The following is a 16,998-nucleotide window of genomic DNA, read 5'->3' as shown; positions in this document are numbered from 1 at the left end:
TCCTACCAGAAAGCTTTGCAGGACAGTTGAAAAAACACTTTAGCACAGACTCAAGTGAGTTTACTCACACACATACTGTCCACGTTCAACTTAGATATGGCTAAGAAGGACTGTTGGTGCAGTTTCCAAGCCTGTAAACTGTGATGCACAGTTGCAGCCGTTGCAGTATTGTTTTGTTGGGGTTTTTTTCTCAGTGGAGTAAATATAGTACTCAAGATGATAATGTTCTGTTCAGGCACAGAAAAATGAGTTGTTCAACTATTCTACATGTTATTGGCACTTCTGTGGATAAATATTGAGGATAGAAACGTCATTCAAATGAGCTATAGAACAGTCAATACAAAAGTGTATGCAAGAAGGGCACCAGCTTGATTTAACATTGAAGTATCTAGTCAAAAATGAAGCACACAATGACCTAATTCACGTAAGGAAAAAAAACAGTTAAAAAAAAAAAATCTGAAGGGACAAACAAGCCTTTGACAGCTGACTTCAGCCTGGAATGATCTTCCTCCTCATTCAGTTATATGAGATGTTTTCAAGCATGGCCCATCCAACTTTTTGCCAGTTGTGTCTATAAGCTGTATGGTTAATCAGCTGCCAGCACGCTATTTTCAAGAGGGAAAATTATGGATTGTGTGTAGAAACTAGGGCACATACAGTGTGTTTCTTTTCAAATAAATAACAACCACTTCATCAGTAATTCATACAATCAGTAGGTCTGTAACAGGGCACCTCTGTTCAGCATGCCAGAGATGCTTCATGGAAATAAGAACAATTCCAAGACTGACAGGTCAGTACTTCACCACTATTACCTATACAGGTCTGGTTTAAAAAAGAAACACACACACACACACACAAAACAAACAAACAAAAACAACCATGAAAGAGAAAGACAAAATCTTCCAGTAGCAAGATACAGTAATTTGACCAGCGTTAAGGCAGGACATAGGAAGGCGCCTAATGGAGAGAAACCAGGGAACTAGCTAGGGACCAGTGAGCAGACGCCTCCTTCCAGCAGTCCTTGCAGGGAAGCTAAGCAGTGTCTTACTCCTGCTGTCATGACACTTCTCTCTGTGTACCACCACGAGAGATGCTGTATCTACAGAAACCTTAAGCATGTCAGCAGGCAGAAGGTCAACACTTGCAAAGAACCAGAAAGGTTCTTCCTTATTTCTATGGTGTTATAACAATTTTTACCACTTAGAAAAACTTTTTTTTTTAAAAAACAAAAAAACAAAGACCCTGAGACCATCTTCTCTCATGGTTTTGTTTTACAGCCAACCAGTTTGTGGTGCCCACTGAAGGAAAGGTTTAGAAGTGGTTTTTTTTCTGGTCAATTTATTACTGCTGTGTAATGCTCCACTAGCTGTGTGGTGAGCAGAGTGAAGAGCTTTGTAGAGGAGTAGGAAAGAGAATGGAGGGAATGTGAAGAGCGGAAGCACACTGCTGCTTTGGCTACACAGATGCATGTGCACAGTCTTACAGCCTGAATGGATCCCTGGTGCTGCTGCAGCTGGCAAACAGACGAGTTCTGTCCTGAGTGTAGTGAGGCACTTGGCATATGACCTGCTTCAGGGTTACACAAGGAAACAAGAATGCTGCTGAGACTGATGAGCTTGGACCCTACTTCTTTTCCATTTGCTTTACTGAAAGTGGTGCTAGTAATTTCTTCACTGTCAATGTGCTAGACAAGTATGGCATCAACTCCAGTGCTTGGAAAGGAAAGGCACAACATGCAGTAGATATACCAACACCTTCTGATTGCCCTTAAATTTCCTCCAGTCCTCCTGTTTTCTTCACATTTTTATGTTTTTCTTCCTCCACCTTTCTAACACCAGTTGAGTAGCCAGAAGAATGATTGTCAACTCATTTCTTTGGTCTTAGCTAATGAAACTTAACTGGTAAGCAGGAGATCTCTTCATCCCTCTTCAGTCATGCCGACACAACGTATCAACTGCTAATTGTTAATCTAAATGTATTTCAAATCACTTCAAAAGCATGAAGAAGGTGCAACTCCTTCCACTTTACAGACACAAGGAGAGATTAAGCATTGTGCAGGAGAATCAGCTTTGATATTTTAGCAGGGTTCATGATAAAATCCAGTGCACTGGATCCCAGGCCTTGTGCTGTAACTGTAGTGCCTCTTGGGCTTTTTCTAGGACTTATAAGGGTATAAGAAGGATGTGCGAGATAATGAATTGCAATTAAAATCTATTGTAAATCATGTGTACACTTAACACCTGCTCCATTTATTTAACTTGAGGATGAGGAAAGCATTCTCAAAGATGAGACGTAGTAAAAAAGATATAACGTAGAAAAGCAAGTGAAAATTGGATGCATCTTTACAGATACTATTCACAGCAATTTGAAAACTACCAAAAAGACTGTGAAGCCATGTCTTATTTTTAAAAAGTGACTGGAGGAAGGCAGTGAGGCAGCACCTACCAACCATTGGCTTCTACCTGCCCTTGGGTTTTTGAAAAAAAATTATACCCAGAGAGTCACTGAGTATAAGGGGTTCCACCCCAGGAGGCCTCCAGATGTACTTTTTTTTTTAACGAGATTCTAACATAATGTAGACTCCATTTTTTGGTCCAAGTGTGGCATTCGATTTCAGCTGCAAAGGAATCTGAAAGAAAAAAAGTGTCTTACATACAGTTGTATGTATTTGTTTATGTGTGTGTAACAACCCCACATACAGGCAGACACTTCTGCTGGGGGACCAATTCATACCAGGATATACTGTAAAGGCTGTAAAGTACTTGTTTTACCATCAACTGTGATAGTATAACATTAAATAGACTTTACAGCCAGAGACTGAGGCAGAGGTTGCCCAGGTATACTGTAGTTCCGAAAAGAAAGAAATTAACTCTGTAAAGTCTAGAGCTGCTAAGCAAGTGCCAGTGCAATGTATATAGCAACAGGCATATACTGAAGTGCTGAGATCCCATGAAAGATGACCCTTCCGTTCTCACTCTGCATAAATTAAGGTATTTTGACTGTGGTGTTGCTACACTGCTGTCCACTAAAGCAGGGCTCTGCAACCATTTGTTTTGTCGGAAAAATCATACAGGTTAAATCGCATTTCGATTAAGACATGCAGCCCAGGCCTCTTGTCCCTCCTTATTGTGGAAGTAGCTCCAGCAGTTTTCTCTAACAAAGAGAAAGTCATAAAGGCAAGTCAGTTGTCCTGCCTAGGATACACTGTCAGCTCCCTCAAGTTAAGTGTGACCTCTGCATTTACAAACCTCAGTCTCTGGGCAGGTCTTAAATCGGAACTTCTGCAAAATCCTCATCAGAGTCACTTTTGTCTCCAACAAACCCATTTTCATCCCAATGCAGCCACGAGGTCCTGCCCCAAAGGGCAGGTATGCAAAGGGATGTCGCTTCTTCTTGGCCTCCTCTGTAAACCTAGAAAGTGCAGAGATGGAACAGTTCAAGAAATGTTTTTTGCTCCCAATTCCATGTTTTTCATTTACTTCTCAAAAGGTCTTCTTCAATTGGTCTTAGTGAAGAGATCAAGGGGACTATTAACAGATTATGTCCTGATGGGGCTGACACCTTTAAGTAAACAAATGATTGACTTAGGGCCATCAGCCTTGGTCAGTTAGTGATTCCAGGAGAGGACAGACAGACTTGTAGTCTATCTTTGATGGATTGCCCTCATTTCCAAAGAAAAAGAAGTAAAATCTCTTTGTGAACATGTACTGGTTTTGGCTGAGATAGAGTTATTTTTCCTCACAGTAGCTAGTACGGGGCTATGTTTTTAATTTGTGCTGAAAAGACTGTTGATAATACAGGGATGTTTTTGATACTGCTAATGTCCTGGTTTGAGCTAGAACAAAACCCATTCTGTGATTTTTCAATGATTTCAGTGATTTTTCTTTTCGGCTAAGTCTCTTCTAAGCAGCTTCACTTTCTGAAGTTAACAACATGTTTTTGTAGACAGTCTACTTCTAGAAGTGATACCACTTGAAGTTACTACCAACTTACTACCAAGAAACAGTGTGCAGAAAGGCTCTTCCTCAATAGAAACCAAGGTCACTGCTAAATCTTGTGTGCAATGTTGGAGTGCTGTAAGCAAGAGCATTCTAAGTAGGTAAAAAGGTCACACCTGCAGGTGACGCAAAACTGACTAACCAAATACTATGTTCCATATATGTCATACTTGGTATAAACCTGAGGGATCACAAGGGTCAAGCCCTCTCCTTTTATGACTGGCATCTGAGGATGACTCTGTCTGTTCTTCTGTCATTGATCTCAATCTGTGCGTTCCTGGATCCAGTTCCTGAACCCAGTTCCTGTCTATCACTGAGTTCAATATGGAAACTTTCCCAGTGCCTGCCCTGCAGCATCAGTAGTGATGTGATAATCATTGGAGGATGTTGATATTGATTTTGCATATATATTTAATCTACTTCATCATGCTCTTGTTAATACTATATTCTGTCTTTTTATGGTTACTGTTTAAAAGCTTTTAAGTTATTTTTTTCCAATCCATAAGTGTCTCTCCCTTATTCTCTTTTTCTGGGAAGGGAGAGGGAATAATAGAGAGCACCTGACACTTGTTTAGTGACCCGCCCAGCCCTAACGTGTGACAGCTGAGCAGTGCTTACACAGCATCAAGGCCTTTTCTGCTCTGCACGCCATCCCACAGAGGAGATTGGGGGTGCACAAGAAGTTGGGAGGGGATACTGTTGAGACAGATGATTCTCACTTTCTAAAGGGATATTCCATACCATATAATGTCATGTTCAGCATAATAACCTGAGGAAAGAAGAAGGAATGAGGGGAACATTTGGAGTGATGGTGTATGTCTTCCCAAGTTGCCGTTATGTGTGATGGAGTCCTGCTTTCTTGGAGATGGCTGAACACCTCCCTGCCCATAGGAAGTGATGAGTGAATTCCTCATTGTGCTTTGCTTGCTTTTGCTTTATCTATTAAATTATCTTTATCTCAATGCATGAGTTTTATCACTTTTACTCTTCTGATTCTCTCCCCCATCCACCAGGGTGGGGTGAGCAGCTGTGTGGGGCTTAGTAACTGGGGTTAGACCATGACACAACGACTGCAAAGATGGATGTATACTGGCCAGAATATTTAACAGAAAAGTGTAAAGACTCTGAGTCAGTATAAGTTATTAGGGCCAATGCATAATCAACAAGGTGAGGCTCATCCCGGCCTGTGCCAACTCACCAATCAGAGTCATTCCTTAAAACAAGCAAACCATTACAGTGATGGTATTACCCTGGAAATCTGCATAGTCCTCCTGTGTCATAACATATTTGGAGCTGTTCTGGTAGTACGGAACTACTTTTCTAGTTCTGTATCTAGATAAAAGTTCTGTGCTTCATGTAGAGGATTATCCCTGAAAATCTCTCATCTGTTTGGATACAGTTTGAAGAAATTTAGACTGCTAAGGCACAGAGAACTTATGCAGGGTAGAAACAGAAGAGAGGCAGTTGAGGCTTTTTTATGGTTTGGAAAAAAATAATATTGTGTATTTTCATTAACCTCTCCTCCATGCTTAGATATCCTAAATATGATTGGGATACTACTGTGTAAAGTACCAGAGAAGTCAATAATTTGAGATTGAAGAACTATTAACTCATATACTGGGCACTGTTTCATATCCCATGCAAACATGTTAATGTAAATCATGCCTTGCTCACCCTCCTCTATCATTCTGGTAAATTTGAAGTCTCCCTTGTAGTATTCCTGAGGCAGATTTCAAAATTAAATACTAGAGGGGGGAAAAAAGGCTTCAGATGAATTTATTTTTTGTTGAGCTCTTGTTCTGCAGTTCTTACTAACAGTACCAACTGATAAAAGCTAGGGAGAGCATTAGTAACTATGCTTCATTCCTCAGGATGATTTCAGAAGAGAATTCATCTCAGATTCATAAAAGCACTGTATGAGTCAAGCGGACTGCAGCCCCCACTATCCATTTTACCCTTTAATGCATTTTCATGCTACTGTTTTAGTGGTGAATAAACAATTAAGACAGCATTTCTAGATAAGCATTGCTAAAAAACACTCTCAGACTTCCAGTTACTGCTAACGTTCCTCCCTGAAGCTTCTGAGCTTCTCTAACCCTGGCATTGCTCTTCTTCTCGGCCTAAGGTGCCTGATAGGACATAAACCAAGATTTACTCCAGAAGGAGCACTGGGCAAACCCACCTACAGCATACATGTGTTGTCTTACTGGAAGAGATGGTTCTGCGCTGCCAGCCTCACACCCAGCTGTTTGTGGAACACACACTTTTTTTCTTAGTAGACTTTTCCACATAGTAGTAGCTTAAAATGCCGCTTCCCACAGAATAGCTGCCCACAAAACTAAACCGTGCTTCCACACAGCACCACATCAGCAGAAACTCTCCCTGTAAGCTCCAGCTCAGCATCTGTAAGAAAGGTCTGGGTACAAACCTACAACTTTATAGTGCCTTCCCATTGAAGAGAACAAATGCTTCATGTGAAAGTATGTCTTGGCAAGTAAAGCTAAGAACCCAGAATCCTAACTATGGTCTGAGAGCAAATTCTCAGCTGGAGATGGGATATGACCATGACCATGAATATACTATCTCACCTTAAAATTTCTGCATCCAGATGTGACACTATTTGCAGCATCTGAATTGGAAAACGGTCTGAAAACCTGTGCTAGATTTTGACCTTGACCAAACCTTGCACCCCTGTGGCATGCGCTGCTACCACTACTTGTCTAATTTGGTAGAAATAACATATTTTTATGGTCTAAATTAAACTGTGCTCCTCTTGGTGGAAATAGTGCTTCAGGTGAAAACTGGGTGACCACGGCTGTGAACGAGAAACAGGATCCGGTGTCTCCACTGGACAGGCTGGAGTCCTGTGCCCACCCTAAAGCATGAAACAGCATTTAAGGCAGACCTTTGATCTAAAGTGGCCCATATAAGGACTTCAACCTAAGAATGAAAAACATTACTCCACATACCTCTCAGGAATGAACTTCTCAGGCTCTGGCCAGAACTCAGGGTTGTGATGGAGATGCCCAACTGCGGTTTCAATGACAGCCCCAGCTGGAATACGCTGCCCCAGCACTACACAGTCTTTAGCTGCTTCCCGAGTGAACCTGCAACAGTAAGTGTCATGTATCCCAGATGATTAATAAGGGTGAAAAAACAGCAGGAGGGAACCATAAAAGTCAACCTCTTCAGCTGGACTGACCCTGCAACTTTGGGAGTAACGCTTTCTTAGTAGATAAATACAGCAACTGCTGCTGATGCTAGTGTCTTCTCAGGTCACAGTCATCTCCACCTAGAAACACACAGCTCCAACCCAGCTGGCTAACTTTTCCCCTTTGCACAGTAAAGCATTTCTTGTCACTTGTGGCTTTCCAAAACATGAAATATTAAACTGCAGTTTTGCTGGTAATATTGTTTTTAGACTAATTTTTTGTGAAAACAGTAGACAAAATGTCAGTCTAATTACAGGCTGAAAGCCTATGCTGGTTTGCTTTCGGGAAAAAATATATCAAATATAATTTTGCGTCTGTTTATTTGAGAAGCTTTCTCATGTTAGGTCATCACCTGAAATTTAGCAAGGGATGGTTTTATTATTAGAGCTGTGTTCTGCTGCTGCTACAAAAATACAACAGATTAACAAGCCTTGGGAAACTGCATTTCACATACACTCATCGAAGACAGGCATGACGTTAGCAACAAAACTCTCCAGTTTCCTCCCACCCTGTATTGACAGGTGACAGAGTAGGATTGTCTTTAGGAATCTCATTGGGACAAGACAACTGAGACAAGCCACCTGGTGAAGCCAAACTTGGTGCTGTAAACCTCGTAAAAAAAGGGTGTGTGGGTGTGCATGTGTTGTGGCAGATCCTGACCTAGACCTTTTGATGCTTGAGTGGTCGCAGCAGACCCCAAAGCATCCCAGACCCAGGCCGGTGCCCTGCTATTTCAGCCTGGGAGCTATTCCCTGGCACCAGCTGGGAGCACAGGGGTGAGACAACATGCAGGAGCTCCCTTTGCTTCCCCCCGCACTGCACCTAAAAAGTTGAACAAAGATTTCAGTTTCAGGGCTGTCAGTCTGGTATCATTACAGGAATACATTCTTTCCTCGCTGTCACCTATCTCTCTCTTTCTCATAGACAAATAAATAACAGAGGCTCTAAACCTGGAACAAAACATTGGCATGCTAAAAAACACATTGACAAGCTGTCCTTCTCATCCTTAACATGAATTTGGCGATAGTGGAAACATGTGTTCTGGGGAAAAAAGTTCTCTGACTAGTAAGTCCATTTTTTTTAAAAAAAAGAACAAACCAAACAAACTCTTCATTTTACAACAAGCTTGGCTGCTACTGAATTTTCCCCTAACTCAGCATTATCCTTATCATAGGCAATTAACATCTTTCTGAGGCAGTGGGCTGTCCTATCTATTCCACATCCATCAGAGTAAAAGCCAGATCAATAAACACCACTGACAACACCAACTAAAACTTTGGAACAACTTTGCTCCATTCTCATTCTGTTTCCTGTCTGACAAATATTGATTGCTTCTCAGTGTTTCAGCTGAAACTCAAAGACCCCTGATGCTGCAACTGGCAAAACAATTTCCACTTGTATACCACGTATAACAGAGTAAAGCTCAATCATCTCATCCAGCAGCAAGTATCTCTGACATTTACACTCTAAACAATCTTGCAAATGTCCATGGAAAAATCTTGAGTTCCAATCTTTGTGAACATGAGAAAGACAATACGATTTAAAGGTTTTGTTTTTAATTTTTATTTTAAGGTGCTTGCAATCATGGGGTGATTTTTTCTAAGGCTCTCACAGCAAGCTCTGCTTTGGCTCCTTTCCAACCATCCGATTTTTATCCCTGGCTTCATGAGAAACAGTGCAACTGGCTCACTGCTTTGAAAAGATCCATTCTTAACATTTGCATTTGTGCTTGTGATAACATGGAAATGTGACAATCACACACTTTTCTAATTTCTTTTCCCCTTGTTTTCAGCTCATCAACATAACTTAGTAAAATTAGGCTCATGTGAATTGGAGTAAAACTTCCAAAATTTAATGGATATAGCCGTTAGCTTAGCTATGTTAGTATAATGTAGTACAAGTGCAAAATGGTAGGGGCCCAAGTTAAGCACACATGCAAAATCCAGTTTTCTGAATGTGAAACTCTTCTGCGTGTTAGGGGGCTGTTTAGCCTAGAGAAGACTGAGGTGAGACCTTACAGTTCTCTGCAACTACCTGAAAGGAGGTTGTAGCGAGGCGGGAGTTGGTCTGTTCTTCCCAATGGCAAGTGATAAGACAAGGGGAAATGGCCTTAAGTTGCACCAGAGGAGGTTCGGGTTGGATATAAGGAAGAACTTTACTGAGAGGGTTGTCAGCCATTGGCACAGGCTGCCCAGGGAGGTGGTTGAGTCACCATCCCTGGAGGCATTTAAAAGACAGGCAGATGTTGTGCCAAGGGACATGGTTTAGTGGTGTTGAAAGGGCTAGGACAAAGGTTGGACGTGATGATCTTGAAGGTCTCTTCCAACCGAAAGTGTTCAATGATTCTATGAAAAAGAGGCTAGGGTAGGTCTTTGCTCTGTATCGCCAAAGCGCAAGGCATGCAGAAGCATCATCATCTGGCTTTCTAAGGCCAGACCTGCTCCAAAATGGCTCCACGCTCTAACCTTGGAGGATGTGAAGAACAGAGACGAAGCAATCTGGGCCAATCTGTTGTGAAAAACTGCTTTAGAAATATCAGTATTAGCCAGTTTTCCTGCCGACGGGCCACAGTATATCTTTCGAATGCACAAGCAGTACTGATGTTGGCACAGTGACCAAGGGCACATTGGTTTTCCAACAACAGATTTCCATTTTATAGAGTCTACCCTGTGGAATCAGATGGGGGAAAAAAAAAGATACCTGAATGCAGGTGGGTACATGCGCAATGTCTCTGCAATCACCATGTCCAGATAAGGGAGTTCCTGTACGTTTTGGTAATCAGGGACCATCTGAAAAGGCAAGAAAAAAAGAACAATTAAATTTTCTCACATTTAAGTGCCAAACTCATCTCAGATTAGCTTTTAAATAATCTATTTTTTGACTGGGCATATTTCCTGCAGAAGAACTCAATGTCTCATCTAAAACAGTAAACGATAAAATTATACAAAAATGTGGGCAGTAATTAAATGTATGTATAACATTTCTTTCATCATCAAAATGCTTTGGTGTGCAGCCCAGCTGAAGGTATAATAATAAATCAACTTGCTAGTAAGTACTAAAAGCAGGGCATTACAGAGAGCACAAATAGCTGCAAAAGAACTTTTGTTTTATACATGCGCTAAAATCTGCACGAGGTCCTTATTTCTTCCCCAAGACAGAAGCACAGCAGACCGGGACCACCTTGTTCACAAGAAACAGCGAGTCCTTCAGTTTTCTTGCTGAATTTGGAGCAAACCCTTCGCCCTTTCTCAGTTACAGAGATAAATAAAAGCGCCCTTGCTGCGATGCTTGCAGAGGGGTGAGAGATGGCACTGGAAGAGACTGGCACCCCGGTGAGGAAAAGACACAGCAGCAAAGTGTTTGCTTAGCAGAGGGGGCTGAGGTACAGCCCAAATCCCACCCAGCAGGATTGCAGAAGTGCCTGGGGAGAGAAGCCCGTTCCCTCCCATGGCTGCCCCTTGGATACTGCTGCTTAATTTTGCATGGAAGGCAATGCCTGAGCCCACATTTTCACAGATCTACAAAACCAACCAGCCCTTGATCATGAGTGGCGGGTACTAAAACCCAAAAAGTGCTGTAGGAGTGACACGACAGACAATTTCTGAGTGCTACCTTCCTCAGGAAAAGGACTTTTTCCTTGTCTTATCCAGTGCTCACAGCAGAGGGCAGCCAAAGAATGTCTAATAACCTCATCAGGCGAGCAGAGTTTTGTTTTAAATTAGAGCATCTCCTAAAGACTGACAGAGAGTAAATTGAAGAAAAGCACAGACGTCAGACTAGACTAAACCTTTTATGAAGATTTGGGGCCCCTGCTGTTCACAAAGGGGACTGGATTCCATCCTTCCTTTATTTACTACAGCACTTTTCATGTATAATGCATATTTTATTGAATTTTCATGCAAAAACATATGGTACATACTGAAAATACTAAGCAGAGAACAACTCCAGATGGTATGCAGAAAAGGCGTACAATAGAACAAGGATACCTTGCTGGATTAGGGTATCCCAGTTATTCAGCACTAAGCCACCATGCACAATTTCACATTAACTGATCTTTTCTAGGAAGGAAATAGATACATTCTATTATCTCCATTTTTGGCTCAGGAAAGAAAAGCAAAACCAGAGAAAGTAATTTGCACAGGCTGAGCAGAAACAGTGTGTCTGCTCCTCTCTTAGGGAAAAAAAGATGCAATTTGTCTTGTCAATAGATGAAGTATTTTGTCAGTATATGACCAATATTATCAATGCAGGAAGTATAGACTGCACTGAGAGCCTTTCAGTGTTGCTTTTATATTGCAGTAGAGCCTCCTAACTCAAACCTTTGGCTTAGGTGGATGGTTATCAGACAAAGGACTAGGAGACTAAAAGCCACAAATGCCTGCAATGTCATGAGAGCCAAGGCTGAAGGCTGTGTGAGGAGCTGCGCTCCAATAATTTGAATAGCTAAAACCAAAGACAAGAAGATTATTTTTATCATCCTTGTTTTGCTGAAAGGGATCCAAGGGCTACTGATCTGGCAGGGGAAATCAGTAGCCACAGCTGGAAATGAACTGTGGTCAGACTCAGTGATCAAACTTCAGGGCTTTGTGGTAAAACTGCCTCTCCCCATGATCATGTAGGTGCTCCATGCTTTGATGCAAATATATGCTGTGATGTGTATACAGTTTTTTTGCCTGCTAATTTTACATCTGTCTTTCCTAACTTTCCTCTGTCCTTTTACACTGCTCTCCTACATCTCTTGAATCCTGCAGTAGCATCTGAGTCCTGTCCCTGCAATCCCTCCTGATTCCATGGCCAGGCTGGCTGAGAGAAGAGTTCAGGCTCAGAATACATGAATGATGGAGCCAAGAGCACACTGTGATGTGTTCGATTCTCTGAGCCATGCTCTCTCCACTGGGCCTTCCTGTCTCTCTCATAATTCCTCTACTTACCTCTGTAGTCAATAATTAAGATAATTATATGGTAACCTGATAGAGTAAGTAGCCACTAAATCAAACCATACATCAACAAATAATATAACACTAAATTATGGGAGCTTTGATTTGCTCTTTCAAATAGCTTCTATACCTTCAGGGAATTAGCAGTTCAGAAAACAAAACAAAGGTGCAAAACCAGCTGATTTTTGTTAGAAGAAAATTCCTTCTGCTTACATAAAAAAAAAGAGTCCATCAAATGGCAGCACAGCAAACTCTGCTATCATGAGCATGGCAGACACATCAGTCATTTCCTATATCTGACACAACTTAATTATTGGTACTTCCATGCCTTTAGCATCAAAATAGCTGGACCTAATTTAGTAGTTTTTTGCAAGGTCTGACCTATGGCTGCATAAAGTACACATCAGCCAAGTATCTCTATTCAGGAAGGACAGTTTGTTGCTATTTTTCCCCTTCAAAGAAAATATTTTCCATTTGTTTTTCCACTCCCTCTCTTCAAAATATTCCTTTAGCCAAGCACATTTCAAAGGCATTTAAATACGCTTTTCTCCCTAAATGTCCCTTCAACTGCTGGCAGGTTTGCTGAGGTAATGTTGTGAAAAGATACGATTTTAACCCCTTGCAAAAAAAAAAAAAAAGAGCCTACATAAATTTTTACTTAAGACTGGGTGTTTTTTCATTAAGAAATTCCTTTCTGTAACAAGTAGAGATGTGGGAGGAGGAAGGAGGCATCACATTGCATTGTAATAAAAACATCCTATATTTTAATTTTGCAGCCACTGCTTTGCACAGCTGTTTGTGTTACACTTTGCACAGCCTTGTATCCTGCTGACGTGGAAGTGAAATGGGCATGCAACACCTAGTGGCATTTGTCTGCATGCATGTTTCCCTGGTTTGATTTATGAGGTGTGGTGGTACCCCCTCACCCTCCCTGGACTGTTCAACCACTTCTGAGGTCCAGAAAGCACCTAGTTTGGCCACAAACTCTCCTTTATGATTGACAGCAAGCAGATCCCATGATTTTATCCCTTAGAAAAAGGTGGGAAATTAATTCTATGCCCCACAGAGTACCCTGAGGTGAAATACCAGTGGTGATTATAAAATTGCCTATGTGTTACAAGGATGTGTGTTTTAATCTCCATATAAATTCAAAGAGAAAGAACTGCCTTCAGATCCACCTCTGCTTTTCAGTGTTGGCTTTAGCATTTTCTAGGCAGGCAAACCTATTTTTTGCCACCACCCTCATTTAACTTTTAATTCCTCAATGAACACCAAGGGAATTCAAGTGCTGACAGGATAGGTCTGGCCAATTTTTCTGCTGCAGTTTGAGATGTTACTGTTCCCAGTTGCTCGCTTTTCATTGCTGGCTGTGGTTAGCATCACCACAGCCAAGTCAGCAGAAGAGAACATATGCCTGCACCTCAGTTGCTTCCACACAACGTCCAGCATGAACCCATCTTCAGCGACAGTTTAAGAGAAGATACTAACTTTTCCCCGAAGAGGCTGATGAGTGAGGCATAGATCCTCCTCTGCCACCTCTGTTTTGGGAACAGTAATCCAAGTACACATCAGTGAATAAGAGATTTCCACTTATCCTATTGGTCATGGCCTGCTGATGCTCAGCAGCCAGAAATGAAAAAACATCAGAGAAAATTTTGTGTAGCTGACAGAGTGTGACGTGCACTTGAAATCAATTTGGAAGCAGCAAAAGCTGCAGAGACTACATTCCTCATAACTAGCATTGCTGAGTCATGGACAGACTGAACTGTCTGTGGTTTCTGAGAAACTGCAAGCCAAATCAGACACCTCATGGGCAGGTGTGGCTGTGACAAAGTCCGTGTCAGAGAGATGACGTGCAGATCCGCTTAAGTGCACATGCAGATTCATGAGTTATCTGTGTATGCATAGCTACTCTGCCCACATTGTTTCCCCCTCAAAATGTAGGCTCTGGATAGTAATAGGATAGGTGGTGGTGAGTCAGAAACCAGACAGCATCATCCCCAGCGACTCTCACCCTCCCTCCCCTCCTTTCAGACTGCCAAAGGAGCAATTCAGACCACAGCCATAGCCAGGATGCACAAACAGGTCAACAGCGCTTCTTGACCAAACGGATCAAAAGTTGCTGGTAGATCAAAGAATCTGCCTAGGATTTTGACCTCTCTTTGGTCACCTTCAGGAGATGCTTGGCCCCTAACAGAACCAGAGCCCAAGTAGGGCTTTCCCATGACAACCTTGCTAAGAACCATATTAAGAAAGGAAAGGTTAGAGAAAGGGTAGCACACAAAATGCAAATCAGTGAAAAAAAAGCGTGGGATAGCGCAGCAAGTATCTTTAACCTGCTTAAAGAAAGCTTGCCTTATGTTTTACCACTTCCTCAGCAACATGCTGGAATACCTGTAAAGCACCGAACTAAAACCTCCCTGTAATGTCAGTCAGCAAAGGAGGGACAAACCTGGTGAAGTAAAATTTCCTAGCTTTATCCTCAGAACTTGGACCAAATAGTAAGACAGTTCTCATGCAATACTTATTACTAAACTTTCTCTCTGCTATCTGCTGTCTGTCCTGCACCGACACCTGCTGAGTGAGATGTCTCTCTAAGACATGGCACAGGTGGGGAGACAGGACCCTGAAGGTCCTGAATCCCACCCATCCCAGGAGGCACGCCATGGCAAAAGGTGTTGCTTTAAGATACACAGCTTTAAGATAGAGAAAAGCCTTCCTAAAATCACCAAGTGTCTGTTGGCCATTTCCAGTGACAGAGGCCTACAGAAGAGTATCTTGCAAAATACTCAGTTTTTGACTATGGAATTAAGAACAAAATTCAGGAAGAAAAAAAAAACGAACAAACCTCTTTTCTGAAGTAAGTTGTAGCAGCAAGAGGCTTCCTGAGCTGCCTAACATCTCTCCTCTTGCACCCTTATAGCATGTGTTGGTGTCTCTAAAGCCTCACCAGCAGCTTTGTGCTTTCTCACATGTTCTCAGAAATGACCATTAAAGCAAGTCCTCAGCTTCACATTCCCTCATGCCTCTTTCCACAGAGGCAAACACACACTGTCTGAAGCACGTACTCCCAAACTTCCCTTTTTGCTCTTTATTCCATGTAGGTTGTCTGCCACCTCTCTCATCTGCTTGGGTTATCATTTAAATGGAAGTGCAACATGCTGGCTTTCACCCTCACCCTTGGTGGATGCTCACTGGGTTTGGGAGCATTGCTTAACTCACTGAGGCACTTCCCAAGCTGCCACAGCACTCAGTGCTTCAGACAGCTCACACCGACTCCTCCTGGCTCCTCCTAAAGACCATGTGTGCCAAATAAATTTAGCATTACAGGTTTTTGTTCAAATCACCTGCCAGCCACCCTCACAGCTCCTCAAACTCCACCCCTCACATTCCCCTCTCGCTGGGTCCGTCGCCACGCAAGCCGCAGGCGGAGGCAGGTGCTGATTCACAGGCTGAGTTCAGGGGCGGTGATAAAGGCCGGCACACCAGTTACATGCTGATAACCACATTACACGAGACCCTGCAGCCAAATTCCCTCTGCTACTTTGGTGCAAATCCATGCAGCTCCCTGGGGTTGTATTAGTGTAAGTAAAATGTGGTTCCAAGTATGTACCCAATAGTGCTGGGGAAAGAGCCAGAAAGTATAAGGTTACACCAGTGTCGAGTCTTTTTAATGTTACTTTGCTTTTCGAATCAAAGACTTCAGCTCCTGACAGAAGACAGACCTGCACTACCTCCGGTAGCTTTCACAGTGCTAAAACAAGGTCTTCGTAGCATCACTGTTCATAAGGAAACTTCTGAGACATAAAAATAGTTCCTGAAACTGAACAGTGCCCCCAAAACCAAACAGATAAACACTAAAGGTGCAATCAAAACAGTCAGAAATTCTCTTCCGCTTACATTACTACTGACACATGGTGACCAGCAAGAACAGAATGAATGCCATCAGGTAGAAGATCTGGGGGAAAAAAGCCAGGAAAAGAGAAGAAAATAATTAAGGAAATCAGCTATGAGCAAAGGTACAAATGAAAAGAAAGGAGGAAAAAAAATCTGTTTCCATCTCAGTTTTGTAAATTTATCAGCTCCACATAGTCTCAGATTTCTGTGCCAAGAGAAGTGGTTGCCCTTAAACAAAAAGGAAATAAATAACTGGAAGTGAGACTGGGCACAGTGGGGTGCTCCATTGTTTAGGAGGAAGGGGCAGGTCCCCAGTGATAGTGCCTGGCCAGACAGCTTTCAATACACAACTACCCTTACTATACTACTTTCTTTTTTAAAGGGTTTTGTGCAGAAGAGTAGCTCCTCTCCAGAAGTGGCTCCCTACCTGTGTGTGATGTGTGCCTTGCTCCAGGTAGGTATTGTGGATGGGCTATAATCCCTGGTCATGCATTGTAGCAGGCTAAGCCCATCAGAGGCACACAGACCACCCATTTCTTGCCTCTTTAAAAACTGCTCAGCCCCTAGGAAATCCCCTCCTGGTTCTCTCCTCAGCCCGCTGAGGCTCAAGAGTCTCTCTTTCTACACTTGTCTGACACAATCAAAATTTCTACTTGGGTGGCAGAAATGCTGAATGGTGAAGGATCCCAGTGGGAGGGAGGCAAGGAGGAAATTAAATGGGAGAAAGTACTGCCAGAGGCCCAAAAGGCTGAGAAAGAGAATTATAAAACTGGGGTAGGTCTGTCCGAAGGGCATGTCACCAGTCCAAAGCACATTAAGCACTGAAGTTCGTGCAAGACTTAATCCTTCCTGCTACAGAAGTGTCCCTTGGTGGTTGCTGCAGATCTACAGGAATAAAGAGGAAGGATATTTTTCCTCTCTCAGCAGACATTCATTGGTATCACTTAAGAGCCA

The 16,998-nt window shown here is 42.4% G+C and overlaps 1 protein-coding gene across 1 annotated transcript in view; it reads right to left on the bottom strand.

Annotated features, from left to right (window-relative positions):
* Positions 1 to 2,554: 2,554 nt before the first annotated feature.
* Positions 2,555 to 16,998, bottom strand: part of TBXAS1 (thromboxane A synthase 1 (platelet)) — a gene marked incomplete at its 5' end in the record, with an annotated part of 129,663 nt that continues 115,219 nt past the window's right edge. The window contains 4 exons of the mRNA XM_009877135.1: positions 2,555 to 2,629; positions 3,249 to 3,411; positions 6,968 to 7,105; positions 9,911 to 9,999. Coding sequence (XP_009875437.1) covers positions 2,555 to 2,629; positions 3,249 to 3,411; positions 6,968 to 7,105; positions 9,911 to 9,999 — 465 coding nt within the window. The remainder of the gene's footprint in view (positions 2,630 to 3,248; positions 3,412 to 6,967; positions 7,106 to 9,910; positions 10,000 to 16,998) is intronic.

The sequence above is a fragment of the Apaloderma vittatum genome, unplaced genomic scaffold (assembly GCF_000703405.1).
Source record: "Apaloderma vittatum isolate BGI_N311 unplaced genomic scaffold, ASM70340v1 scaffold7599, whole genome shotgun sequence".
In the NCBI taxonomy this organism is placed as follows: Eukaryota; Metazoa; Chordata; class Aves; order Trogoniformes; family Trogonidae; genus Apaloderma; species Apaloderma vittatum.
Note: the sequence above shows the minus strand (reverse complement) of the source record. Positions and strands in the feature narration are given on the sequence as shown.